This window comes from Hyla sarda, chromosome 8, assembly GCF_029499605.1.
Source record: "Hyla sarda isolate aHylSar1 chromosome 8, aHylSar1.hap1, whole genome shotgun sequence".
NCBI lineage: Eukaryota > Metazoa > Chordata > Amphibia > Anura > Hylidae > Hyla > Hyla sarda.
In genome coordinates, this window is record NC_079196.1 from 229434761 (window position 1) to 229461977 (window position 27217).

Below are 27217 nucleotides of genomic sequence, written 5' to 3' on the forward strand. Positions count from 1 at the left end.
ATGTTTCTAGCCTTAATGATCTTCATCGGTGAGTAACATCTCCTGGTTCAGTTCTTCTTAGTTTTTGTGTTTTTCATTTCTTAAATTCTCATTGGTGTCTTCTCTAAAGGCAACATACTATCCAGAACTGTTCCATACAATAGAAAGAAATACCCTGGAACTGATGAAAACTTTAGGCATCTGACAAAGGGACTTCACCTGGTGCAGAGAAGGAGAGAGGCTCGGAGCCACGAGTAGGGGCATATCACTGAACGACAGGCTGTTTCACGTCAATGATGCGAAACAGCCTGTCGTTCTGTGATACGCCCCTGTTTCTCTTCCTATTGTATGGAAATTTTTACTATTGGAACCTTCTTTCTGCATATATCCACCTGTCACCTGTCACTTTACCAGTATCCCTGTTGGTTTATCTGGCGCTTTACTGTAGTGCAGTGTCCATATTTTTGGATGAATATCCAGAACTGTACACCTGGCACCCCAGAGAAAGGACACTTTACTGGAATCCCTGTTGGTTTATCTGGTGTTTTACTGTAGTGCAGCGCATTGCTCATGTTATTTCCAGAACTGTACAGAGCACAAACATTTATGGGTAACTGTGTTATCCATGTCTTTATGGAGGTTTCACCTAGGATCCTTTTCAAAGCAAAAACTTCCTTGACCTTGAAGTTCTGGTCATCGGTCTATGGACTTATATATTTTTACCATATTTTTCAGTATGTACACAATTATATAGTAAAAAATAGAAATAATAATGACACCATAAAACTTGTCATGAACCCTCTGTTCTCTGTGATTCTACAGCTCGGCCTTTTTCTGTCGGCACAACCTCGTCCCCCCCGGTGTGCGGCTCCCCGCTGATCTCCAGCAGGATAGTCGGGGGCACCAACGCTGTGGATGGAGAATGGCCCTGGCAGATCAGCCTGATTTATTTGGGTAACTTTACATGTGGGGGGAGCCTGATCTCCAGCCAGTGGGTGATGTCCGCAGCTCATTGCTTCCAAAGGTGAGAAGAACAATGACCGGGGCACCGGGTACAACATGGAGAAAACTTCATAGAATTTCTGGCGCAGAAAGAATTTCTGGCACAATGCGCCAGAATCTGGTGCACAACTGGACATAATGGGTCTGGTTTACAATAGTAAATAAGGGCTATTGTGTGGTATTATTTGTATACTGTATGGCAGTTTTATGTGGACACTGTATGGGAGTATTATTTAGGTATTGTAATATTTACATAGGCCGATTTTTAAATATATTCGTTGGTCAGGGACCTACTTCATATAACGTATATTGTATATTATTGTGTCTTTTATATGTTCATCATATTCTATCATATCATTCCTAGATCTGTCAATCCACAAAAATACATCATATATTTGGGGAAATACCAGTTACTAAAGGCGGATAATCATACAGTCATCTCTAATGTTAGCAATATCATCGTACACCCGCTGTATACAGGTGTTGGAAGCAAAGGGGACATCGCCTTACTGAAGCTCTCCAGCCCTGTCACCTACACCAAGTACATCATGCCCATCTGTCTGCCCTCGGCCTCTGTCATCTTCCCCTGTGGCATGGAATGCTGGGTCACTGGATGGGGCACAATATATTCAGGAGGTGAGAGACAAACTGGCACCAGCTCCATCAAAGCAGACACTGACTAGCAATGCTCTAAGAGCCACAAAAGGGGCACCTGTGGCTTGTGAAGACAATAAAAGGTGACATCGGGGTTGTAAATGAGGCATCTGAACCAAGGTCTGTGTGAGGGGCAGGCTCTCAGGAACATTGAGATTTTTAAAAAGACACCACACACAATCTCACAGAATTTCACAGCATATCCCTTCACGAGGAGCAGGCTTAGTCAGTGACTGGCATTTGAAAAAATAGTTTATGAGCCAGGAGCATCTGTCCAGCCTTGGTCTATGGCCAGTGGGAGGACATAGTGTAGAAAGCAAGTGAAGAAGCCTCACTAGGTGTCTATCTAGGTCTCTACAAGAGTCATCCTCTCAACCACATAGTTTATTACTGTTTGTTATGACCACTCAGCTCTATGAAAATGAAATATAGCCCCCCGCAGAATTTCATTGGTCCATACTAAATGTCCACATAGTTGTAATTTGGAGGCATATTGCTTTTTGTTCTGTCGGATGCGATGATAAGAAGTTACAGTATATAGGATGGAGTCATATTCCTATTTTGTAGGTGTTGACTGGACTTTAATGTTTTCATTTCCTTGTTGTTAGGAAGATTATTCCAGGGTTTCACCTGATTCAGATTCACAAATTCTCACCAATTCTCCAATTTCCTAGTAAATTTACCATCCCCCATGACCCTCCAGGAGGTGATGACTCCCATCATTGACAGAGTAACATGTGATGGACTCTATCATGTGGGCTCCACCACCAGCAGTAACGTCTTCATCATCCTGGATGACATGATATGTGCTGGTTATGCAGATGGAGGCAAGGACTCCTGCCAGGTAGGTAGAAACTTTTATTTTGTGTGATGATTATTGAGGCCACCCCCGTCTATCAGACCTACCTGTAAGTGAACTGTGAGATGAATAATGATTGGTTGACTCAATATAAGCTATAGCAGCCTGTACATGTCTACGCGCAGAACTCTCGCTTTATCTCTACTTTTCTACAGTGACATTTATTATTATAGTGAGGTTCCATCTTCCTTGTCCCTTACTAAACCAAATAACGGAAGGTTTCTGGGCAGGACAAAGAAAATAAATCAATGGATATTTACAGATGGTACAATGGTGGTTGTCGCCTTCAGAACATTCATTATGACCTTCCTACGGTCCATCCACCAGATTATTATCAAGACATGTTCCAAAAATTGTGATCTGATACTATTCATCTATTAGTGAGAATTCCTGTAGAGTTATTGATGTCTTCCAGGGAGACTCCGGGGGACCCCTGGTATGTAAGGTGCAGGGCGCCTGGTACCAAGCTGGAGTTGTAAGTTGGGGATATAGATGCGCTGTGATGAACCGTCCTGGAGTGTACACACTGGTATCAGCCTATTCATCCTGGATCCAAACCTACGTGTCAGATGTGACCTTCAGTAACCTCCCAAATATACCTCCGCCATCTCTTGAGTGTGGAACAGGAAATCAGATCTCTACATCATCAACAGGTAAGGAGGAGATACTACTATTATTGGTGACCTGCACTGTATGAATGTTTATTACAGCCTGTGTATGATGGTATAGGGTAACAGGCGTGACATGTGGACCCATACCTTATCCTTCATTAATGGTTGGTATAGCTCTATGGTAGGAAGCTCAACCATTGGCATTTCCATTTTTCAGAATTTCATTTGTCCCGTCTCAGTTGTTCGATATAATTTGTCATCGTAATATTTTCATGTCTGTACCAAGTCAACTACACCCCATCCCTCAGTCCTGTGTGCAGCTCTCCGATGGTCAGTAACCAGATTGTAGGGGGCACAGACGCTGTAGATGGTGAATGGCCCTGGCAGGTCAGTCTGCGGTACCAGGGATCTCATCATCAAGCATTATATTACATCATATTGTTGCATATTTTATCACTGTAATAATGCCATGTCTGTTCTATGTTATTCCAGTAACCAGTCCTGACCTCCAAACCTCTCCTAAACAAGTCAACAACACCTCATCCCTCAGTCCTGTGTGCGGCTCTCCGATGGTCAATAACCGGATTGTAGGGGGCACAGACGCTGTAGATGGTGAATGGCCCTGGCAGGTCAGTCTGCGGTACCAGGGATCTCATCTCTGTGGAGGGTCCTTAATCTCCAACCAGTGGGTCCTGACTGCTGCTCATTGCTTTAAATAGTAAGTGACAATGTATTCTATTTCCCATCACACACTGGGTAAAGTCTCTATACTTTATATTATTAATCATGTTTCCTTTCTTTTTTGCAGTTCTATCAATGTGAACTATTATACTGTCGTGGTGGGAGAATACCGACTGTCCATGATTGATGACCATGAAGACTATGCCAATGTACAGCGAATTATCACTCACCCCACATTTACATTGACAGCTAGTAGTGGAGACATTGCCCTTATCCAGCTGAGGAGCCCAGTCACCTACACCAAGTACATAATGCCTATCTGTCTGCCATCTACTACTGTCATGTTTCCTACTGGCATGAACTGTTGGGTAACTGGCTGGGGAAGCGTCAAATCTGGGGGTGAGTCTCCAGTCATGATTTTCTTGAAGTTTTGTGATATAATCAAATTTTTTTCATTAGAAAGCTCATAAAAGGAAACTCATCATGACGAATCCTGCTCATTTAAATTTGCCCGGTTACCCAAGATAGGAATTGGGGGGAGGGGGGTTGCTATCTTGATTTCTCGTACTTGCCCTCTCTAAATATCCTCCACTTATGCAGACCCTAATTGGCAAATTGTCCAACACTCCTATTACAATTTGTAACTTATATACTCCAAACACTACTCAGATTGCTTTCTTCAATAGGGTCTTAACGAAACTTAACTCTATGCTCCCTACCACATTAATTATAGGGGTGACTTTAATGTCCCCTTTTCGACTCTGTTAGACAATCAGTTTTACATCCCACTCCTTCCCCTACAGCCATACGGCTTTCTACAGTTTTTCGTAAACTTATAAGGGAATTTCATCTTTTCGACCAATGGAGAATTTCTAACCCTAAGAGTAAGTAATTCACGTTCCTTCCACACCCCCATTCCACTCAAACTAGAATTGATATGTTTATAGGAAACCTTCTGGGACTTGGAATAATTGATAAAACAAAAATTCATCCAATAACGTGGTCAGATCACGCTCCTGTCACACCAGCTTCTACCCCACAAAAATAATGTCACTGGAGGCTCAATGAATCTTTAATTAAAAAAGAAGAGCACAGGGAGACCCTTGCAGCAGGTCTCAGGGATTATTTTGACAGGAACTTTAATAGTTAAATTTTCTTCTATTTTAACCTTATGGGAAACCCATAAAATATTCTTCAGGGGTAACTGTATCTCTTTGGCTTCCTGTATTAAAAGAAATGCCTTACTCTGACCTTGAGAAAAAACTACTATGGTTAGAGAAACATTGAGTGGATCATCCTTCTTTGAGAACTCTTAAAAATATAGTCTTGATAAGGAATGGTTTAAAGGGGTACTCTGCTGCGCAGCGTTTGGAACAAACTGTTCTGAACACTGGAGCCAGAGCCGGGAGTTCGTGACGTCATAGCCCTGCCCCCTCAGGATGCCCCGCCCCACCCCCTCAATGCAAGTCTATGGGAGGGGGCGGTGACATCAGAGTGCCAGTTAATGCCACCTGTGCCAGTTAGTACTCAATAAGCATATAGGGAAAAACGAAAGGCCAATCGGATCTGGGCACAGTAAGCATCAAACTGATCAGCGTCCCCCACACTATCAGCTAGTGTCACTGGTTAGTGCGGGGGGGGGGGGGGGGAGCAATCTGACAGTTTTCCTTTAATAAATAAGGACCATAGCTTCACTATACATAGGCAGCCTGGAGATAATACCAGACGCACCATAAATCTTATAGATATTCTACATAAGTCGAAATCTACAGCACTATTACTAAGTCTATTAATTTATGATGTCTATGCTTGGTGCATATGGTTTCTCCGACTCCTTCCTATTGGCTATAAAACACCTATACACCCTCCCTTCTTCTCAAATTAAACTTCCTCATGCTACTTCTCCAAAATTGCACATCCACAATGGAACACGTCAGGGGTGTCCCTTGTTCCCATTACTATTTGTACTATGTATAGAACCCCTTGCAGCTCTTATGCATTTTTATGCTGGGGATCGCCCCTAGCAATGGACTACAAGGGCAGGATCTGCTCCCCCAGTATAAATGCACAACCGCATTCGGGGTTGAGCACCTCCAGCCATTTTATACTTGGAGGTGTGTAAACTACTAAACTTCATATGTAATGCGCCTTGAATATCTTCCAGGCAGCATTAGGGTAGCACCTGTGAGGCCAGGCACCTATATTAGCCAACTCAGGTGGGGCTTGCAGCTTGCCTCTCTCCTCTCATTGTATGTGTGCTCAGCCACACTGGAGGGTACCTGGGAGGAGTCTGTGAGTTGGCCTAATGCTGCTGTAATTGCCCACTGGCCCCTGTTTTGCTTATCACGCACAGGTAGGATTAGCGCTAGGTCCCGCGCCATTTGAGAAACCTTGGCATTGGTGTGCGGGCTCTGGTGTGTCCTTCATATAAGGATATACTGGTGAATGTCTCAATTTTAACATCAGTGTTGAGGGATAGCCAATGTCACTGTATACATCTACCACAGTAGTGCACCCATATTTCTGTATTGTCTTATACGTAATAGCCCGGATATTACTGGTGTTAAAGTAAGACACAAGGAATATAGGGGGAGATTTATCATTGCTTTTAGAGCATTTTTTTTTTTGTCTATGTTTTGGCGCAGTTCAGGTGCAAGCAGCATATTTAGCTAATTGTTACGCCGAGCGCTCCGGGTCCCCGCTCCTCCCCGGAGCGCTCGCTTCACTCCCTCCGCTGCAGCGCTCCGGTCACGTCCTCTGACCCGGGGCGCTGCGATCCCGCTGCCAGCCGGGATGCGATTCGCGATGCGGGTAGCGCCCGCTCGCGATGCGCACCCCGGCTCCCCTACCTGACTCGCTCCCCGTCTGTTCTGTCCCGGCGCGCGCGGCCCCGCTCCCTAGGGCGCGCGCGCGCCGGGTCTCTGCGATTTAAAGGGCCACTGCGCCGCTGATTGGCGCAGTGGTTCCAATTAGGGTTTTCACCTGTGCACTTCCCTATATTACCTCACTTCCCTTGCACTCCCTTGCCGGATCTTGTTGCCTTAGTGCCAGTGAAAGCGTTCCTTGTGTGTTCCTTGCCTGTGTTTCCAGACCTTCTGCCGTTGCCCCTGACTACGATCCTTGCTGCCTGCCCCGACCTTCTGCTACGTCCGACCTTGCTTCTGCCTACTCCCTTGTACCGCGCCTATCTTCAGCAGCCAGAGAGGTGAGCCGTTGCTAGTGGATACGACCTGGTCACTACCGCCGCAGCAAGACCATCCCGCTTTGCGGCGGGCTCTGGTGAAAACCAGTAGTGGCTTAGAACCGGTCCACTAGCACGGTCCACGCCAATCCCTCTCTGGCACAGAGGGTCCACTACCTGCCAGCCGGCATCGTGACAGTAGATCCGGCCATGGATCCCGCTGAAGTTCCTCTGCCAGTTGTCGCTGACCTCACCACGGTGGTCGCCCAGCAGTCACAACAGATAGCGCAACAAGGCCAACAGCTGTCTCAACTGACCGTTATGCTACAACAGTTGCTACCACAGCTTCAGCAGTCATCTCCTCCGCCAGCTCCTGCACCTCCTCCGCAGCGAGTGGCCGCTCCTGGGATACGCTTATCCTTGCCGGATAAATTTGATGGGGACTCTAAGTTTTGCCGTGGCTTTCTTTCCCAATGTTCCCTGCATCTGGAGATGATGTCGGACCTGTTTCCCACTGAAAGGTCTAAGGTGGCTTTCGTAGTCAGTCTTCTGTCCGGAAAAGCCCTGTCATGGGCCACACCGCTCTGGGACCGCAATGACCCCGTCACTGCCTCTGTACACTCCTTCTTCTCGGAAATCCGAAGTGTCTTTGAGGAACCTGCCCGAGCCTCTTCTGCTGAGACTGCCCTGTTGAACCTGGTCCAGGGTAATTCTTCCGTTGGCGAGTATGCCGTACAATTCCGTACACTTGCTTCAGAATTGTCCTGGAATAATGAGGCCCTCTGCGCGACCTTCAAAAAAGGCCTATCCAGCAACATTAAAGATGTTCTGGCCGCACGAGAAATTCCTGCTAATCTACATGAACTTATTCACCTAGCCACTCGCATTGACATGCGTTTTTCTGAAAGGCGTCAGGAACTCCGCCAAGATATGGACTCTGTTCGCACGAGGCGTTTCGTCTCCTCGGCTCCTCTCTCCTCTGGTCCCCTGCAATCTGTTCCTGTGCCTCCCGCCGTGGAGGCTATGCAGGTCGACCGGTCTCGCCTGACACCTCAAGAGAGGACACGACGCCGTATGGAGAACCTCTGCCTGTACTGTGCTAGTACCGAACACTTCCTGAGGGATTGTCCTATCCGTCCTCCCCGCCTGGAAAGACGTACGCTGACTCCGCACAAAGGTGAGACAGTCCTTGATGTCTACTCTGCTTCTCCACGTCTTACTGTGCCAGTGCGGATGTCTGCCTCTGCCTTCTCCTTCTCTACAGTGGCCTTCTTGGACTCTGGATCTGCAGGAAATTTTATTTTGGCCTCTCTCGTCAACAGGTTCAACATCCCGGTGACCAGTCTCGCCAGACCCCTCTACATCAATTGTGTAAATAATGAAAGATTGGACTGTACCATACGTTTCCGCACGGAGCCCCTTCTTATGAGCATCGGATCTCATCATGAGAGGATTGAACTTTTGGTCCTCCCCAATTGCACCTCGGAGATTCTCCTTGGACTTCCCTGGCTTCAACTTCATTCCCCAACCCTGGATTGGTCCACTGGGGAGATCAAGAGTTGGGGGTCCTCTTGTTCCAAGAACTGTCTAAAACCGGTTCCCAGTAACCCTTGCCGTAACTCTGTGGTTCCTCCAGTAACCGGTCTCCCTAAGGCCTATATGGACTTCGCGGATGTTTTCTGCAAAAAACAAGCTGAGACTCTACCTCCTCACAGGCCTTATGATTGCCCTATCGACCTCCTCCCGGGTACTACTCCACCCCGGGGCAGAATTTATCCTCTCTCTGCCCCAGAGACTCTTGCCATGTCCGAATACGTCCAGGAGAATCTAAAAAAGGGCTTTATCCGTAAATCCTCCTCTCCTGCCGGAGCTGGATTTTTCTTTGTGTCCAAAAAAGATGGCTCCCTACGTCCTTGCATTGACTACCGCGGTCTTAATAAAATCACGGTTAAGAACCGCTACCCCTTACCCCTCATCTCTGAACTCTTTGATCGCCTCCAAGGTGCCCACATCTTCACTAAATTGGACTTAAGAGGCGCCTATAACCTCATCCGCATCAGAGAGGGGGACGAGTGGAAAACGGCATTTAACACCAGAGATGGACACTTTGAGTATCTGGTCATGCCCTTTGGACTGTGCAATGCCCCTGCCGTCTTCCAAGACTTTGTCAATGAAATTTTTCGTGATCTGTTATACTCCTGTGTTGTTGTATATCTGGACGATATCCTAATTTTTTCTGCCAATCTAGAAGAACACCGCCAGCATGTCCGTATGGTTCTTCAGAGACTTCGTGACAACCAACTCTATGCCAAAATTGAGAAATGTCTGTTTGAATGCCAATCTCTTCCTTTTCTAGGATATTTGGTCTCTGGCCAGGGACTACAGATGGATCCAGACAAACTCTCTGCCGTCTTAGATTGGCCACGCCCCTCCGGACTCCGTGCTATCCAACGCTTTTTGGGGTTCGCCAATTATTACAGGCAATTTATTCCACATTTTTCTACCATTGTGGCTCCTATCGTGGCTTTAACCAAAAAAAATGCTGATCCCAAGTCCTGGCCTCCTCAAGCAGAAGACTCCTTTAAACGACTCAAGTCTGCCTTTTCTTCGGCTCCCGTGCTCTCCAGACCTGACCCTTCCAAACCCTTCCTATTGGAGGTTGATGCCTCCTCAGTGGGAGCTGGAGCTGTTCTTCTACAAAAAAATTCTTCCGGGCATGCTGTCACTTGTGGTTTTTTCTCTAGGACCTTCTCTCCAGCGGAGAGGAACTACTCCATCGGGGATCGAGAGCTTCTAGCCATTAAATTAGCACTTGAGGAATGGAGGCATCTGCTGGAGGGATCAAGATTTCCTGTTATTATCTACACCGACCACAAGAACCTCTCCTACCTCCAGTCTGCCCAACGGCTGAATCCTCGCCAGGCCCGGTGGTCTCTGTTCTTTGCCCGATTTAATTTTGAGATTCACTTTCGTCCTGCCGATAAGAACATTAGGGCCGATGCTCTCTCTCGTTCCTCGGATGCCTCAGAAGTTGATCTCCCTCCGCAACACATCATTCCACCTGACTGCCTGATCTCCACTTCTCCTGCCTCCATCAGGCAGACTCCTCCAGGAAAGACCTTTGTTTCTCCACGCCAACGCCTCGGAATCCTCAAATGGGGTCACTCCTCCCATCTCGCAGGTCATGCGGGCATCAAGAAATCTGTGCAACTCATCTCCCGCTTCTATTGGTGGCCGACTCTGGAGACGGATGTTGGGGACTTTGTGCGAGCCTGCACTATCTGTGCCCGGGATAAGACTCCTCGCCAGAAGCCCGCTGGTTTTCTTCATCCTCTGCCTGTCCCCGAACAGCCTTGGTCTCTGATTGGTATGGATTTTATTACTGATTTACCCCCTTCCCGTGGCAACACCGTTATTTGGGTGGTCGTTGATCGATTCTCCAAAATGGCACATTTCATCCCTCTTCCTGGTCTTCCTTCTGCGCCTCAGTTGGCTAAACAATTTTTTGTACACATTTTTCGTCTTCACGGGTTGCCTACGCAGATTGTCTCGGATAGAGGGGTCCAATTCGTGTCTAAATTCTGGAGGGCTCTCTGTAAACAACTCAAGATTAAATTAAATTTTTCCTCTGCATATCATCCCCAGTCCAATGGACAAGTAGAAAGAATTAACCAGATCCTGGGTGATTATTTGCGACATTTTGTTTCCTCCCGCCAGGATGACTGGGCAGATCTCCTTCCATGGGCCGAATTCTCGTATAACTTCAGGGTCTCTGAATCTTCCTCCAAATCCCCATTTTTCGTGGTGTACGGCCGTCACCCTCTTCCCCCCCTCCCTACCCCCTTGCCCTCTGGTCTGCCCGCTGTGGATGAAATTTCTCGTGACCTTTCCATTATATGGAGAGAGACCCAAAATTCTCTCTTACAGGCTTCTTCACGCATGAAGAGGTTCGCGGATAAGAAAAGAAGAGCTCCCCCCGTTTTTTCCCCTGGAGACAAGGTATGGCTCTCCGCTAAATATGTCCGCTTCCGTGTCCCTAGCTACAAGTTGGGACCACGCTATCTTGGTCCTTTCAAAATTTTGTGTCAAATTAATCCTGTCTCTTATAAACTTCTTCTTCCTCCTTCTCTTCGTATCCCTAATGCCTTTCACGTCTCTCTTCTCAAACCACTCATCCTCAACCGTTTTTCTCCCAAATCTGTTCCTCCCACTCCTGTTTCCGGCTCCTCGGACGTCTTCTCGGTCAAGGAAATTTTGGCTGCCAAAAAGGTCAGAGGGAAAAATTTTTTTTTAGTAGACTGGGAGGGTTGTGGTCCTGAAGAGAGATCCTGGGAACCTGAGGACAACATCCTTGACAAAAGTCTGCTCCTCAGGTTCTCAGGCTCCAAGAAGAGGGGGAGACCCAAGGGGGGGGGTACTGTTACGCCGAGCGCTCCGGGTCCCCGCTCCTCCCCGGAGCGCTCGCTTCACTCCCTCCGCTGCAGCGCTCCGGTCACGTCCTCTGACCCGGGGCGCTGCGATCCCGCTGCCAGCCGGGATGCGATTCGCGATGCGGGTAGCGCCCGCTCGCGATGCGCTCCCCGTCTGTTCTGTCCCGGCGCGCGCGGCCCCGCTCCCTAGGGCGCGCGCGCGCCGGGTCTCTGCGATTTAAAGGGCCACTGCGCCGCTGATTGGCGCAGTGGTTCCAATTAGGGTTTTCACCTGTGCACTTCCCTATATTACCTCACTTCCCTTGCACTCCCTTGCCGGATCTTGTTGCCTTAGTGCCAGTGAAAGCGTTCCTTGTGTGTTCCTTGCCTGTGTTTCCAGACCTTCTGCCGTTGCCCCTGACTACGATCCTTGCTGCCTGCCCCGACCTTCTGCTACGTCCGACCTTGCTTCTGCCTACTCCCTTGTACCGCGCCTATCTTCAGCAGCCAGAGAGGTGAGCCGTTGCTAGTGGATACGACCTGGTCACTACCGCCGCAGCAAGACCATCCCGCTTTGCGGCGGGCTCTGGTGAAAACCAGTAGTGGCTTAGAACCGGTCCACTAGCACGGTCCACGCCAATCCCTCTCTGGCACAGAGGGTCCACTACCTGCCAGCCGGCATCGTGACACTAATTTTATGCGTCTTTTGATATAGACAGTTTTACTCTTTTTGCCTACCCCTAGAACTTTTTCTTTTTAACCATGCAGGGGTCACATATTTATCATTTGCGACTTTTGTCAAAAGTAGCTATTTTGTGCGCAAAGGTACTTTTTTAGGTGCAAAGCTACACCGCCTAACAGTAGGCGCGAGAATCACTTCAACCTTCCGCAATTCAACCTTTAACCTCTTGTGGGGGATAGAGTCCCGCTCCCCTTCTATGACACCTGCTCAGGAGCTGAACGCGGGTCATAGCTGGGTGGTCCTATCGGCTATCTGCCACCAGGACCCATCTCTAATGCCAGACATCACCGATCACAGTGATGCCCAGCTTTAACTCCTTAGACACCGCAATAAAATTTGATTGTAGCATCTAAAATGCTAGTAAAAATGTCCCGGCAGCTCTGTGAAAGCAGAAACACCAAACCTGCCAAATTCAGGACCCGGAAGAGTCTACTTCCCTCCCTCACAAGCGTCTAGAAGAAGTTTATGCGGTAGAGCTTTTCCCACCGCAGCAGAGCTGCGCAAAATTCATCATCCTGCTGCGCCTTCTTGATAAATAAGACGCACACTAGACAAATCCAACCACCAAAATAAACGTTGGGTAATAGCTCTACCGTAGACGTTCTTAGATAAATCTGGGCCATAAAGTTTTGCTCTTTGCGGATGATGTGTAACTAACACTAGTTCAAAGTCAGATGGAGTAATCACAGTTTCCTTGATAGGTGTTACGCCTAGCGCTCCGGGTCCCCGCTCCTCCCCGGAGTGCGTACGGCGTCTCTCTCTCCGCAGCGCCCCGGTCGGTCCCGCTGACCGGGAGCGCTGCACTGTCATGGCCGTCGGGGATGCGATTCGCACAGCGGGACGCGCCCGCTCGCGAATCGCATCCCAGGTCACTTACCCGTTCCCGTCCCCTGCTGTCATGTGCTGGCGCGCGCGGCTCCGCTCTCTAGGGCGCGCGCGCGCCAGCTCCCTGAGACTTAAAGGGCCAGTGCACCAATGATTGGTGCCTGGCCCAATTAGCTTAATTGGCTTCCATCTGCTCCCTGCCTTTATCTGACCTCCTTCCATGCACTCCCTTGCCGGATCTTGTTGCCCTTGTGCCAGTGAAAGCGTTTTGTGTGTCCTAAGCCTGTGTACCAGAACTTCTGCTATCCACCCTGACTACGAACCTTGCCGCCTGCCCCCGACCTTCTGCTACGTCCGACCTTGCTTCTGTCTACTCCCTTGTACCGCGCCTATCTTCAGCAGCCAGAGAGGTTGAGCCATTGCTAGTGGATACGACCTGGTCACTACCGCCGCAGCAAGACCATCCCGCTTTGCGGCAGGCTCTGGTGAAAACCAGTAGTGACTTAGAACCGGTCCACTAGCACGGTCCACGCCAATCCCTCTCTGGCACAGAGGATCCACCTCCTGCCAGCCGGCATCGTGACAGTAGATCCAGCCATGGATCCCGCTGAAGTTCCTCTGCCTGTTGTCGCCGACCTCCCCACACTGGTCGCCCAGCAAGCCCGACAGATTGCCCAACAAGACCACCAGCTGTCGTACTTGACCACCATGACTCAGCAACTCCAGTCGCAGCTACAGCAGATTCAGTCTCAGCTACAGCAGCAGCAACCATCTCCTCCGCCAGCTCCTGCACCTCTTCCGCAGCGAGTGGCCACTCCTAGCCTCCGCCTGTCCTTGCCGGACAAATTTAATGGGGACTCTAAGTTTTGCCGTGGCTTTCTTTCGCAATGTTCCCTGCATTTGGAGATGATGTCGGATCAGTTTCCTACTGAAAGGTCTAAGGTGGCTTTCGTAGTCAGCCTTCTGTCTGGAAAAGCCCTGTCATGGGCCACACCGCTCTGGGACCGCAATGACCCCGTCACTGCCTCTGTACACTCCTTCTTCTCGGAAATTCGAAGTGTCTTTGAGGAACCTGCCCGAGCCTCTTCTGCTGAGACTGCCCTGTTGAACCTGGTCCACGGTAATTCTTCCGTTGGCGAGTACGCCATACAATTCCGTACTCTTGCTTCTGAACTTTCCTGGAATAATGAGGCCCTCTGCGCGACCTTTAAAAAAGGCCTATCCAGCAACATTAAAGATGTTCTGGCCGCACGAGATACTCCTACCAACCTGCATGAACTCATTCATCTAGCCACTCGCATTGACATGCGTTTTTCTGAGAGGCATCAAGAGCTCCGCCAGGAAAAAGACTTAGATCTCTGGACACCTCTCCCACAGTCTCCATTGCAATCTGTGCCTAGGCCTCCCGCCGAGGAGGCCATGCAAGTGGATCGGTCTCGCCTGACCCTGGAAGAGAGGAATCGCCGTAAGGAAGAGAATCTTTGTCTGTACTGTGCCAGTACCGAACATTTTTTGGTGGATTGCCCCATCCATCCTCCACGTCTGGGAAACGCACGCTCGCACCCAGCTCTCGTGGGTGTGGCGTCTCTTGATACTAAGTCGGCTTCTCCACGTCTCACGGTGCCTGTACGGATTTCTCCTTCAGCCAGCTCTTCCCTCTCAGCCGTGGCCTGCCTGGACTCTGGTGCCACTGGGAATTTTATTCGGGAGTCCTTGGTGAATAAATTCCGCATCCCGGTGACCCGTCTTGTCAAGCCACTCCACATTTCCGCGGTCAACGGAGCCAGGTTGGATTGCACCGTGCGTTTCCGCACGAAGCCCCTCCTAATGTGCATCGGACCTCATCATGAGAAAATTGAGTTTTGGTCCTCCCCAATTGCACTTCTGAAGTTCTCCTTGGACTACCCTGGCTTCTACACCATTCCCCAACCCTGGATTGGTCCACAGGGGAGATCAAGAGCTGGGGTACCTCTTGCTTCAAGGACTGCCTTAAACCGGTTACCAGTACTCCCTGCTGTGACCCTGTGGTTCCTCCTGTATCCGGTCTCCCTAAGGTCGTTATGGACTCTGCCCGCCTTAAGAAGTGCCTCTCCCCCCCTCCCAGTCCAGTCAGGCAAGCCTCGGTGCCTCCTCATGGCCCTCGTCCTGGTGTCACACTGCCCCGTGCCAGGTCTCGCCCTCTGCCCTCCCTCCCCATTCCCACTCCTGCTGTACTGCCTGCCGTTGAGGAATCCCTCCATCCTTTCCCGGTGTCCTCATCCCAGGGGAGGCAGTTACCGGACAAAGAGAAGGGGAGACCTAAGGGGGGGGTACTGTTACGCCTAGCGCTCCGGGTCCCCGCTCCTCCCCGGAGTGCGTACGGCGTCTCTCTCTCCGCAGCGCCCCGGTCGGTCCCGCTGACCGGGAGCGCTGCACTGTCATGGCCGTCGGGGATGCGATTCGCACAGCGGGACGCGCCCGCTCGCGAATCGCATCCCAGGTCACTTACCCGTTCCCGTCCCCTGCTGTCATGTGCTGGCGCGCGCGGCTCCGCTCTCTAGGGCGCGCGCGCGCCAGCTCCCTGAGACTTAAAGGGCCAGTGCACCAATGATTGGTGCCTGGCCCAATTAGCTTAATTGGCTTCCATCTGCTCCCTGCCTTTATCTGACCTCCTTCCATGCACTCCCTTGCCGGATCTTGTTGCCCTTGTGCCAGTGAAAGCGTTTTGTGTGTCCTAAGCCTGTGTACCAGAACTTCTGCTATCCACCCTGACTACGAACCTTGCCGCCTGCCCCCGACCTTCTGCTACGTCCGACCTTGCTTCTGTCTACTCCCTTGTACCGCGCCTATCTTCAGCAGCCAGAGAGGTTGAGCCGTTGCTAGTGGATACGACCTGGTCACTACCGCCGCAGCAAGACCATCCCGCTTTGCGGCGGGCTCTGGTGAAAACCAGTAGTGACTTAGAACCGGTCCACTAGCACGGTCCACGCCAATCCCTCTCTGGCACAGAGGATCCACCTCCTGCCAGCCGGCATCGTGACAATAGGGAGGGATTGGTGTACTGGTGTTACGCCGAGCGCTCCGGGTCCCCGCTCCTCCCCGGAGCGCTCGCTACACTCCTCTCACTGCAGCGCTCCGGTCGGTTCCACGGACCCGGGGCGCTGCGATACCGCCTCTGGCCGGGATGCGATTCGCGATGCGGGTAGCGCCCGCTCGCGATGCGCACCCCGGCTCCCGTACCTGACTCGCTCTCCGTCAGTTCTGTCCCGGCGCGCGCGGCCCCGCTCCCTAGGGCGCGCGCGCGCCGGGTCTTTGCGATTTAAAGGGCCACTGCGCCGCTGATTGGCGCAGTGGTTCCAATTAGTGTTTACACCTGTGCACTTCCCTATATCACCTCACTTCCCCTTCACTCCCTCGCCGGATCTTGTTGCCTTAGTGCCAGTGAAAGCGTTTCCTTGTGTGTTCCTAGCCTGTGTTCCAGACCTCCTGCCGTTGCCCCTGACTACGATCCTTGCTGCCTGCCCCGACCTTCTGCTACGTCCGACCTTGCTTCTGTCTACTCCCTTGTACCGCGCCTATCTTCAGCAGCCAGAGAGGTTGAGCCGTTGCTAGGGGATACGACCTGGTCACTACCGCCGCAGCAAGACCATCCCGCTTTGCGGCGGGCTCTGGTGAAAACCAGTAGTGACTTAGAACCGATCCTCTAGCACGGTCCACGCCAATCCCTCTCTGGCACAGAGGATCCACTACCTGCCAGCCGGCATCGTGACAGTAGATCCGGCCATGGATCCCGCTGAAGTTCCTCTGCCAGTTGTCGCTGACCTCACCACGGTGGTCGCCCAGCAGTCACAACAGATTGCGCAACAAGGCCAACAGCTGTCTCAACTGACTGTTATGCTACAACAGTTACTACCACAGCTCCAGCAACCATCTCCTCCGCCAGCTCCTGTACCTCCTCCGCAGCGAGTGGCCGCTTCTGGACTACGACTATCCTTGCCGGATAAATTTGATGGGGACTCTAAGCTTTGCCGTGGCTTCCTTTCCCAATGTTCATTACACTTGGAGATGATGTCGGACCAGTTCCCCACTGAAAGGTCTAAGGTGGCTTTCGTAGTCAGCCTGCTGTCTGGAAAAGCCCTGGCTTGGGCCACACCGCTCTGGGACCGCAATGACCCCGTCACTGCCTCTGTACACTCCTTCTTCTCGGAAATTCGAAGTGTCTTTGAGGAACCTGCCCGAGCCTCTTCTGCTGAGACTGCCCTGTTGAACCTGGTCCAGGGTAATTCTTCCGTTGGCGAGTATGCCGTACAATTCCGTACTCTTGCTTCTGAATTATCCTGGAACAATGAGGCCCTCTGCGCGACCTTTAAAAAAGGCCTATCCAGCAACATTAAAGATGTTCTGGCCGCACGAGAAATGCCTGCTAATCTTCATGAACTTATTCACCTAGCCACTCGCATTGACATGCGTTTTTCCGAAAGGCGTCAGGAGCTCCGCCAAGATATGGACTCTGTTCGCACGAGGCGTTTCTTCTCCTCGGCTCCTCTCTCCTCTGGTTCCCTGCAATCTGTTCCTGTGCCTCCCGCCGTGGAGGCTATGCAGGTCGACCGGTCTCGCCTGACATCTCAAGAGAGGACACGACGCCGCATGGAGAACCTCTGCCTGTACTGTGCTAGTACCGAACACTTCCTGAGGGATTGTCCTATCCGCCCTCCCCGCCTGGAAAGACGTACCCTGACTCCGCACAAAGGTGAGACAATCCTCGATGTCCACTCTGCTTCTCCACGTCTTACTGTGCCTGTGCGGATGTCTGCCTCTGCCTTCTCCTTCTCTTCTGTGGCCTTCTTAGACTCTGGATCTGCAGGAAATTTTATTTTGGCCTCTCTCGTCAACAGGTTCAACATCCCAGTGACCAGTCTCACCAGACCCCTTTACATCAATTGTATAAACAATGAAAGATTGGACTGTTCCATACGTTTCCGCACGGAGCCCCTTCTAATGAGCATCGGATCTCATCACGAGAGGATTGAACTTTTGGTCCTCCCCAATTGCACCTCGGAAATTCTCCTTGGACTTCCCTGGCTTCAACTTCATTCCCCAACCCTGGATTGGTCCACTGGGGAGATCAAGAGTTGGGGGCCCTCTTGTTCCAAGGACTGTCTAAAACCGGTTCCCAGTAACCCTTGCCGTAACTCTGTGCCTCCTCCAGTAACCGGTCTCCCTAAGGCCTATATGGACTTCGCGGATGTTTTCTGCAAAAAACAAGCGGAGACTCTACCTCCTCACAGGCCTTATGATTGTCCTATCGACCTCCTCCCGGGCACTACTCCACCCCGGGGCAGAATTTATCCTCTCTCTGCCCCAGAGACTCTTGCCATGTCTGAATACGTCCAGGAGAATCTAAAAAAGGGCTTTATCCGTAAATCCTCCTCTCCTGCCGGAGCCGGATTTTTCTTTGTGTCCAAAAAAGATGGCTCTCTACGTCCTTGCATTGACTACCGCGGACTTAATAAAATCACGGTTAAGAACCGCTACCCCTTACCCCTCATCTCTGAACTCTTTGATCGCCTCCAAGGTGCCCACATCTTTACTAAATTGGACTTAAGAGGCGCCTATAACCTCATCCGCATCAGAGAGGGGGATGAGTGGAAAACAGCATTTAACACCAGAGATGGACACTTTGAGTATCTGGTCATGCCCTTTGGCCTGTGCAACGCCCCTGCTGTCTTCCAAGACTTTGTTAATGAAATTTTTCGTGATCTGCTATACTCCTGTGTTGTTGTATATCTTGATGATATCCTAATTTTTTCGGCCAATCTAGAAGAACACCGCCAGCATGTCCGTATGGTTCTTCAGAGACTTCGTGACAATCAACTCTATGCTAAAATTGAGAAATGTCTGTTTGAATGCCAATCTCTTCCTTTTCTAGGATACTTGGTCTCTGGCCAGGGACTACAAATGGATCCAGATAAACTCTCTGCCGTCTTAGATTGGCCACGCCCCTCCGGACTCCGTGCCATCCAACGTTTTTTGGGGTTCGCCAATTATTACAGGCAATTTATTCCACATTTTTCTACCATTGTGGCTCCTATTGTGGCTTTAACCAAAAAAAATGCCGATCCCAAGTCTTGGCCTCCTCAAGCGGAAGACGCCTTTAAACGACTCAAGTCCGCCTTCTCTTCGGCTCCCGTGCTCTCCAGACCTGACCCATCTAAACCCTTCCTATTGGAGGTTGATGCCTCCTCAGTGGGAGCTGGAGCTGTCCTTCTACAAAAAAACTCTTCCGGGCATGCTGTTACTTGTGGTTTTTTTTCTAGGACCTTCTCTCCGGCGGAGAGGAACTACTCCATCGGGGATCGAGAGCTTCTAGCCATTAAATTAGCACTTGAGGAATGGAGGCATCTGCTGGAGGGATCAAGATTTCCAGTTATTATTTACACCGATCACAAAAACCTCTCATACCTCGAGTCTGCCCAACGGCTGAATCCTCGTCAGGCCAGGTGGTCTCTGTTCTTTGCCCGATTTAATTTTGAAATTCACTTTCGGCCTGCTGATAAGAACATTAGGGCCGATGCTCTCTCTCGTTCCTCAGATGCTTCTGAAATTGAACTCTCTCCTCAACACATCATTCCTCCTGACTGCCTGATTTCCACTTCTCCAGCCTCCATCAGGCAAACTCCACCAGGAAAGACCTTTGTTTCTCCACGCCAACGCCTCGGAATCCTCAAATGGGGTCACTCCTCCCATCTCGCAGGTCATGCGGGCATCAAGAAATCTGTGCAACTCATCTCTCGCTTCTATTGGTGGCCGACTCTAGAGACTGATGTGGTGGACTTTGTGCGAGCCTGCACTATCTGTGCCCGGGATAAGACTCCTCGCCAGAAGCCCGCTGGTTTTCTTCTTCCTCTGCCTGTTCCCGAACAACCTTGGTCTCTGATTGGTATGGATTTTATTACTGACTTACCCCCATCCCATGGCAACACTGTTATTTGGGTGGTCGTTGATCGATTCTCCAAAATGGCACATTTCATCCCTCTTCCTGGTCTTCCTTCAGCGCCTCAGTTGGCTAAACAATTTTTTGTACACATTTTTCGTCTTCACGGGTTGCCTACGCAGATCGTCTCGGATAGAGGCGTCCAATTTGTGTCTAAATTCTGGAGGGCTCTCTGTAAACAACTCAAGATTAAGTTAAATTTTTCTTCTGCATACCATCCTCAATCCAATGGACAAGTAGAAAGAATTAACCAGATCTTGGGTGACTATTTACGACATTTTGTTTCCTCCCGCCAGGATGACTGGGCAGATCTTCTACCTTGGGCCGAATTCTCGTATAATTTCAGAATCTCTGAATCTTCCTCCAAATCCCCATTTTTCGTGGTGTACGGCCGTCACCCTCTTCCCCCCCTCCCTACCCCCTTGCCCTCTGGTCTGCCCGCTGTGGATGAAATTTCTCGTGATCTCTCCATCATATGGAGAGAGACCCAAAATTCTCTCTTACAGGCTTCTTCACGCATGAAGAGATTCGCGGATAAGAAAAGAAGAGCTCCTCCCATTTTTTCCCCTGGAGACAAGGTATGGCTCTCCGCCAAATATGTCCGCTTCCGTGTCCCTAGCTATAAGTTGGGACCACGCTATCTTGGTCCTTTCAAGATTTTGCGCCAGATTAATCCTGTCTCTTACAAACTTCTTCTTCCTCCTTCTCTTCGTATTCCTAATGCCTTTCATGTTTCTCTTCTTAAACCACTTATCATTAACCGTTTCTCTCCCAAATCTGTTCCCCCCACTCCTGTCTCCGGCTCCTCGGACATCTTCGCCGTCAAAGAAATTTTAGCATCTAAAAAGGTCAGAGGGAAAACCTTCTTTTTAGTGGATTGGGAGGGTTGTGGTCCAGAAGAGAGGTCCTGGGAACCTGAGGACAATATCCTGGACAAAAGTCTGGTCCTCAGGTTCTCAGGCTCCAAGAAGAGGGGGAGACCCAAGGGGGGGGGTACTGTTACGCCGAGCGCTCCGGGTCCCCGCTCCTCCCCGGAGCGCTCGCTACACTCCTCTCACTGCAGCGCTCCGGTCGGTTCCACGGACCCGGGGCGCTGCGATACCGCCTCTGGCCGGGATGCGATTCGCGATGCGGGTAGCGCCCGCTCGCGATGCGCACCCCGGCTCCCGTACCTGACTCGCTCTCCGTCAGTTCTGTCCCGGCGCGCGCGGCCCCGCTCCCTAGGGCGCGCGCGCGCCGGGTCTTTGCGATTTAAAGGGCCACTGCGCCGCTGATTGGCGCAGTGGTTCCAATTAGTGTTTACACCTGTGCACTTCCCTATATCACCTCACTTCCCCTTCACTCCCTCGCCGGATCTTGTTGCCTTAGTGCCAGTGAAAGCGTTTCCTTGTGTGTTCCTAGCCTGTGTTCCAGACCTCCTGCCGTTGCCCCTGACTACGATCCTTGCTGCCTGCCCCGACCTTCTGCTACGTCCGACCTTGCTTCTGTCTACTCCCTTGTACCGCGCCTATCTTCAGCAGCCAGAGAGGTTGAGCCGTTGCTAGGGGATACGACCTGGTCACTACCGCCGCAGCAAGACCATCCCGCTTTGCGGCGGGCTCTGGTGAAAACCAGTAGTGACTTAGAACCGATCCTCTAGCACGGTCCACGCCAATCCCTCTCTGGCACAGAGGATCCACTACCTGCCAGCCGGCATCGTGACAACTGGTGAGTACCTATCAGATACTAATCCTTGCCTAGCATGAAGACTATTCTCAACCTAACAAACAAGTGAGTGATCCAGCTCACCTTCCCTGATGTACGGTGCTCGGACCGGTGCCCGGCAAGGCATCCAATGTTGAAGAAAGAATGTACGGAGGGTCCAGCACTTCGTTGCAAGCAGCTTTATTGAAAATACATCACACCATAAAAACGACAGTCAGTCAGACATGTTTCGAGCGCAAGCGCTCGAAACATGTCTGACTGACTGTCGTTTTTATGGTGTGATGTATCTTCAATAAAGCTGCTTGCAACGAAGTGCTGGACCCTCCGTACATTCTTTATTCTCAACCTAAGTGTGGAGGGATAGGGGGAATGGCTCTAAAACATTAATGAATGTAGACACAGACATAAACTTACGGTGACACATTTCTCATGCTCCATGTTCCAACGCGTTTCTCCCAGGTGTTGTCAGTGGGTTCATCAGGGGTGGAGGAGAAGTAGAGACACATAAATGATGCTTACCATAGTTCAATGTAATACGAGAGATGAAAGGTATGTGACAATACACATGAGCCAGAGAGAAAGAATAGCCTACATAACAGTAATAAATCAATAATAGTCTCAGCAGGATGGAAAGTAGATGACAGTCACCGTCAATAGAATAGTCACCGGTACCGTCAGTGGTTGTCAGTCAATGACAATAATGTCAAACTAAGACAGAAAAATCATGAGAAGCAACACTAGATATAGGTACACAAAGGGTCCAGCAGGTTAGTAGTGTTAAATAGACCAAGGTAATACCAAAACCAGTTTGCAGATGTTTGAGGGTATAAAGATACACTATACAGTGACCCCCCTGACATACGATGGCCCTGACATATGATCAAATCGACATACAATGATTTTTTATGTCGGGGCCATCGCATTAAGTGCTATCTGGCAGCGCAAAATGCTTAAGCTGCTGCCGGATAGCAGCTTAATGTTCTCCGTGTGGTGCGGTAAGTATTACTTACCCCTCCACGATGCTCCGGGGTGCCCTTCAGGTCCAGCGCTGGTCCTCCCGTGTCTTCTCGGCCCTCTCCGGTGACATCAATACGAAGCTGCGCACGCTGTCCCGTCATCCAATAGGCCCAGTAAGGCCTTGCGGAAGACAACGGAGGACTGGAGAAGACAGCAGAGGACCGGAGAAGACCAGGAGAGCCCAGCAGAGGACTGGATTCGACAAACGATGGGTCGTTTGGAACGAATTACCATCGTATGTTGAGGGACCACTGTACACTCAAATTATACATTTCAACATGGCCCATGGACAACATAATGGTACATTATTATGGGGCATGGCAGTCATGCATAACAGGTGTAATGATGAACACTCACAAATGTGACCTGTGGTTACACTATATCATTCACTGGGCTCTTTAAGAATGATGCTTCTCACAAATCAGGTGAAGTAGATATGCCGCTATAATGTGCCTTTCACGGATGTGGAGATGTAATGGTAGTATTGCGGTTTTCTGACATACCGTTTTTTTCGCCGTATAAGACGCACATTTTCTTCCCCAAAACTGGGGGGGGGAATTGGTGCGTCCTATACGGCGAATAAACACCTATCGCGGCGGCCCCTGCGGCCATCAACGGCCAGGACCCACGGCTAATACAGGACATCACCGATCGCGGTGATGCCCTGTATTAACCCTTCAGAGGTGGCGATCAAAGCTGACCGCCGCGTCAGAAGCGAAAGTGATACTAACTCGGCTGCACCTGGAGGGACCTTACCTGCCTCCTTGGTGTCTTCTCCGTGACGGGATCCCCTGCATGGCCGGCGCTCTCCTTCGTCGTCATCACGTCGTCGCGCACGCCGTCCCGTCATCCAATAGGAGCGTTGTGTGTAGCAACGTGATGGCGGCGACCGAGAGCGAGGATACCGGGCAGCAGAGATGTTTCGGAGCGACGGGGACACCCCGGGGACGCGGCGACAGCGATGGAGGGCGACATCCAGGGCAGCGGTGACGAGCGGGGACGGGTCCGGAGCGGCGGGGACAGGTGAGTATAACCTCCTATACCAGTGGTCTTCAGCCTGCGGGCCTCCAGATGTTGCAAAACTACAAATCCTGGCATGCTGGGAGTTGTAGTTTTGCAACATCTGGAGGTACGCTGGTTGAAGATCACTGTGACCCATACTTTTCATTGTATTCTAGATTTTCCTCATTTAAAATTGGGTGCATCTTATATCCCAGAGCGTCCTATAGGGCGAAAAATACGGTAAGAGTTACATAGCGGCCGATACGGTGACTGCCTCATAAAGAACCAAGTGTGGACCGGCCGACCTCCATATCAAGGAGACTGTGATTACTCCATCTGACTTTGAACCCCACTAGATTGTATTATCCATTTTTTTTATGTTTATATGAATATCTAGTAAAAGTTATATTTTATGCAATTTGTGCCTTATGGGTAGTGTTGCTCACGAATATTGGCAATGCAAATTTTATTTGCGAATATCGCATATTCGCGAATTCGCGAATATTCGCGAATATAGCACTATATATTCATAATCACGATTATATGTTTATTTTTATTTTTTTTCACAGTACACATCACAGTGATCATCCCTCTCTGCTTCCAGCTTATGTGATGTAAAGAAGGCTCTAATACTACTGTGTGAGACTGGGGCGCAAAGTTTCGCATATGCGAAAATTTGCATATGCTAATTTTCACATATGCGAATTGTCTCTTATGTTAATTTTCGCATGCGCGAATATTCGCATATGCGAAAATAAAACGAGAATATTACGATTAAGCGAATATTCGCGAATATATGACGAATATTCGCCCATATATTCGCGAATATTCGCGAATTCGAATATGGCCTATGCCGCTCAACACTACTTATGAGTTAAATTATTCTATATTGTGGCCTTTTCAAAAATCAAAGAAGCAATCTGATTGGTTTTTTATTCTTTTTGGGGGTAAAATGGGAAAAACGGACGTTTTACCTTTTTATTGGGGGGAGGGGATTTTTTACGCTTTTTAATTGTAATAAAAAAAAATGTTTTTTTTACTTTTTTATTCTTTTTTTACACTTTAATAGTCATGCATAGGGCATAGCACTGATCAGTATTATCGGTCATCTTCTGCTCTGGTCTGCTTGATCTCTGAACAGAGCAGAAGACCCCAGGAGATGGCCGGAGGCAGGTGAGGGGACCTTCGGCCGCCATTACAGATGATCATATCCCCGCGGCAGTGCTGCGGGTGATCCGATCATGCATAATAAGTGTTGCACTGCCGCAGATGCCGTGATCTGTATTGATCACAGTATCTGAGAGGTTAATGTCTGCCACTACTAGCGGGTCCCCGGCTGCTATCATGCTATCGGTCATGTCATGATGTAAATGTACATCATGGTCGTTAAGGGGTTAAAAGGGTTCTCCACTTTGGACAATTTCTAAAAAAAGGGTAAAAAGGGCATCTTGACAATAAGTAAATTGCAAAGTGTCTCCCTGCCGAGACCCCCAGCAGTCAGCTTTAGTTTTTAGAGGGAACCGTGCAGTAAGTGTTCCATTTACTTCCCCATTTCAACACCCCAAGCGAAACTAATCAGAAGGCAGTGTAGGGGTGATCACTATAAAAGCCTATTCACATAGCTTCATCAGCTATTGTAGAGATAGCAGGTGTTAGGTGAAGATCTCTGTAAGGGACAGTTAGCAGTGACCAAAACAGACAGAAGTATGAGCCACATATGTAATAATTGTAGTAAAGCAACAGAGAGCACTCTGTATCTGTTCTGTCACTGCAAAATCTATTTTTATTGGACAGGTTTTTGCTTTACATTAATTGTGAAGAAGCCGCATAGAGGGTTTTGTGTCACTTTTGTGCACTTTCTAGGACTCCAATACTTTTGATGGGCCCCAAAATGGGAATTAATTTTCAAAGCTTGTAAAAAGGCTTCTTCACTTTCCAGGCACAAAACCTGCTGCTACTCCCAAAAATGGGGAATTTTTGGACATCACTTTAACAAAGTATAAAAAATACCCTAGTGCAGTAAGTTTTAATTAAACCTGCTATTTACCACCCAGTACCATCCATTTACCCACATTCAGACATGTGGCTGTAACTTTAAAATTGACTTTGCCTTAAAAACTGTTTAGGAGTCCATAGATACATCCCAGGTGACCTAACAGTGTTATACAGGGTTTTTAGGGCGCTTAGACAGTGTCATCCAGGGCTTGTGGGTTATTAATGAAGTAAAGGTAGGGGCAGAACTAGTTTGTTCGGAACTAGAACTTTTTGCAGAAGCGGCAGAACCAAACTTTTGAAAAGTTCGCTCATCTCAAATCCTGAGCAGGGTACAAGCCCTAACCCCCAAACCCTTGACAATTTGTTCATTAAGTATGGTAAACTGAGTGGTCTGAGCTGAACAAAAGTTTAAAGGAGATATCCAGTGATGAAAAGCTTATCCCCTATCCTAAGGATAGGGGATACTTTCAGATCGAGGGGGGTCCGACCGCTGGGCCCCCCCCGCGATCTCCTGTACGGGGCCTGAACAGCCCGTGGGAAGGGGGCATGTTGACCACTGCACGAAGTGGCGGCTGACACGCCCCCTCAATACAACTCTATGGCAGCTGGAGCGCTGCCTTGGGCAATCTCCGGCTCTGCCATAGCGCAGTATTGAGGGGGCATGTCGGCCGCTGCTTAATGCGGTGATCAACATGCGCTATCTGGCCAGCGAGCCGGGGCCCTGTACAGAGAGTTTGTGGGGGGCCCCAGCGGTTGGACCCCCCGCAATCTGAAACTTATCCCCAATCCTTAGGATAGGGAATAAGTTTTTTACCACTGGACTACCCCGTTAAAGAATACAGAATATTTGCTTGTACAGAAGAAAAGCCTCACAATCTCCTCTGTAATATCACAGTGAATCTCCAGTATCCTCAGACTCTACAAGAGGTGATGACCCCACTGATTGACTACAAGACATGTGATACCATGTACCACGTAAACTCCGGTGTGAGCGCGAGCGTCAGCATCATCTACCGTGATATGATTTGTGCCGGGTACAAACAAGGGACAAAGGATTCCTGCCAGGTACACACATTTATAATTATTTCTCTTTTTACTCCTTAAAGAGTCCCTCACCATGGACATCTATAAGAAGAGAATTTAGCAACATCCAGTTATATGTCGGTGTTTTTTGACATTGAGTGTTTTTGGATATAAAGGGGGTTAGTAAAGAAATCTCATGGATTTTATTGGTCTATGGTCACCTAAGATGATGAAACTCACATCAAGTCCACGTGGTCACCATTTCTGTCTTTTTCACACAGGGAGACTCTGGAGGACCTTTGGTGTGTAAAGTAAATGGTGCATGGTACCAGGTGGGCATTGTCAGTTTTGGTGACGGCTGTGCTCTTCCACACCGGCCCGGAGTCTACACGCTAACTACGGCCTACCAGACATGGATACAAGCCTACATCTCAGAACTTCATTTTACTAATTTGGGAATTATAAGTGGCCCAACTGGAAATGGAAGCTCCAAGCAATTGGGTCAAGAACTGATGACTCTGATACTTCTAACCTTGAGTTTTATGGTTTTCAGACTTTAG

General features: G+C 49.6%; 1 protein-coding gene across 1 annotated transcript; it reads left to right on the forward strand.

Moving 5' to 3' along the window:
* Positions 1 to 27217, forward strand: LOC130285362 (transmembrane protease serine 9-like). Its single transcript, XM_056536722.1, has 10 exons — positions 1 to 28; positions 802 to 1003; positions 1346 to 1617; positions 2310 to 2479; positions 2910 to 3147; positions 3392 to 3475; positions 3598 to 3823; positions 3914 to 4185; positions 26530 to 26699; positions 26939 to 27217. Exons 1-10 carry the CDS (start codon positions 1 to 3, stop codon positions 27215 to 27217), a joined length of 1941 nt encoding a protein of 646 aa, XP_056392697.1.

Coding starts and splice junctions, on each gene's coding strand:
- LOC130285362 (XM_056536722.1), top strand. CDS start 1: ATGTTTCTAGCCTTAATGATCTTCATCG. Junction 3,148..3,391: donor GATCTCTACATCATCAACAG/GTAAGGAGGAGA, acceptor GTCTGTACCAAG/TCAACTACACCCCATCCCTC. Junction 3,824..3,913: donor GCTGCTCATTGCTTTAAATA/GTAAGTGACAAT, acceptor TCTTTTTTGCAG/TTCTATCAATGTGAACTATT.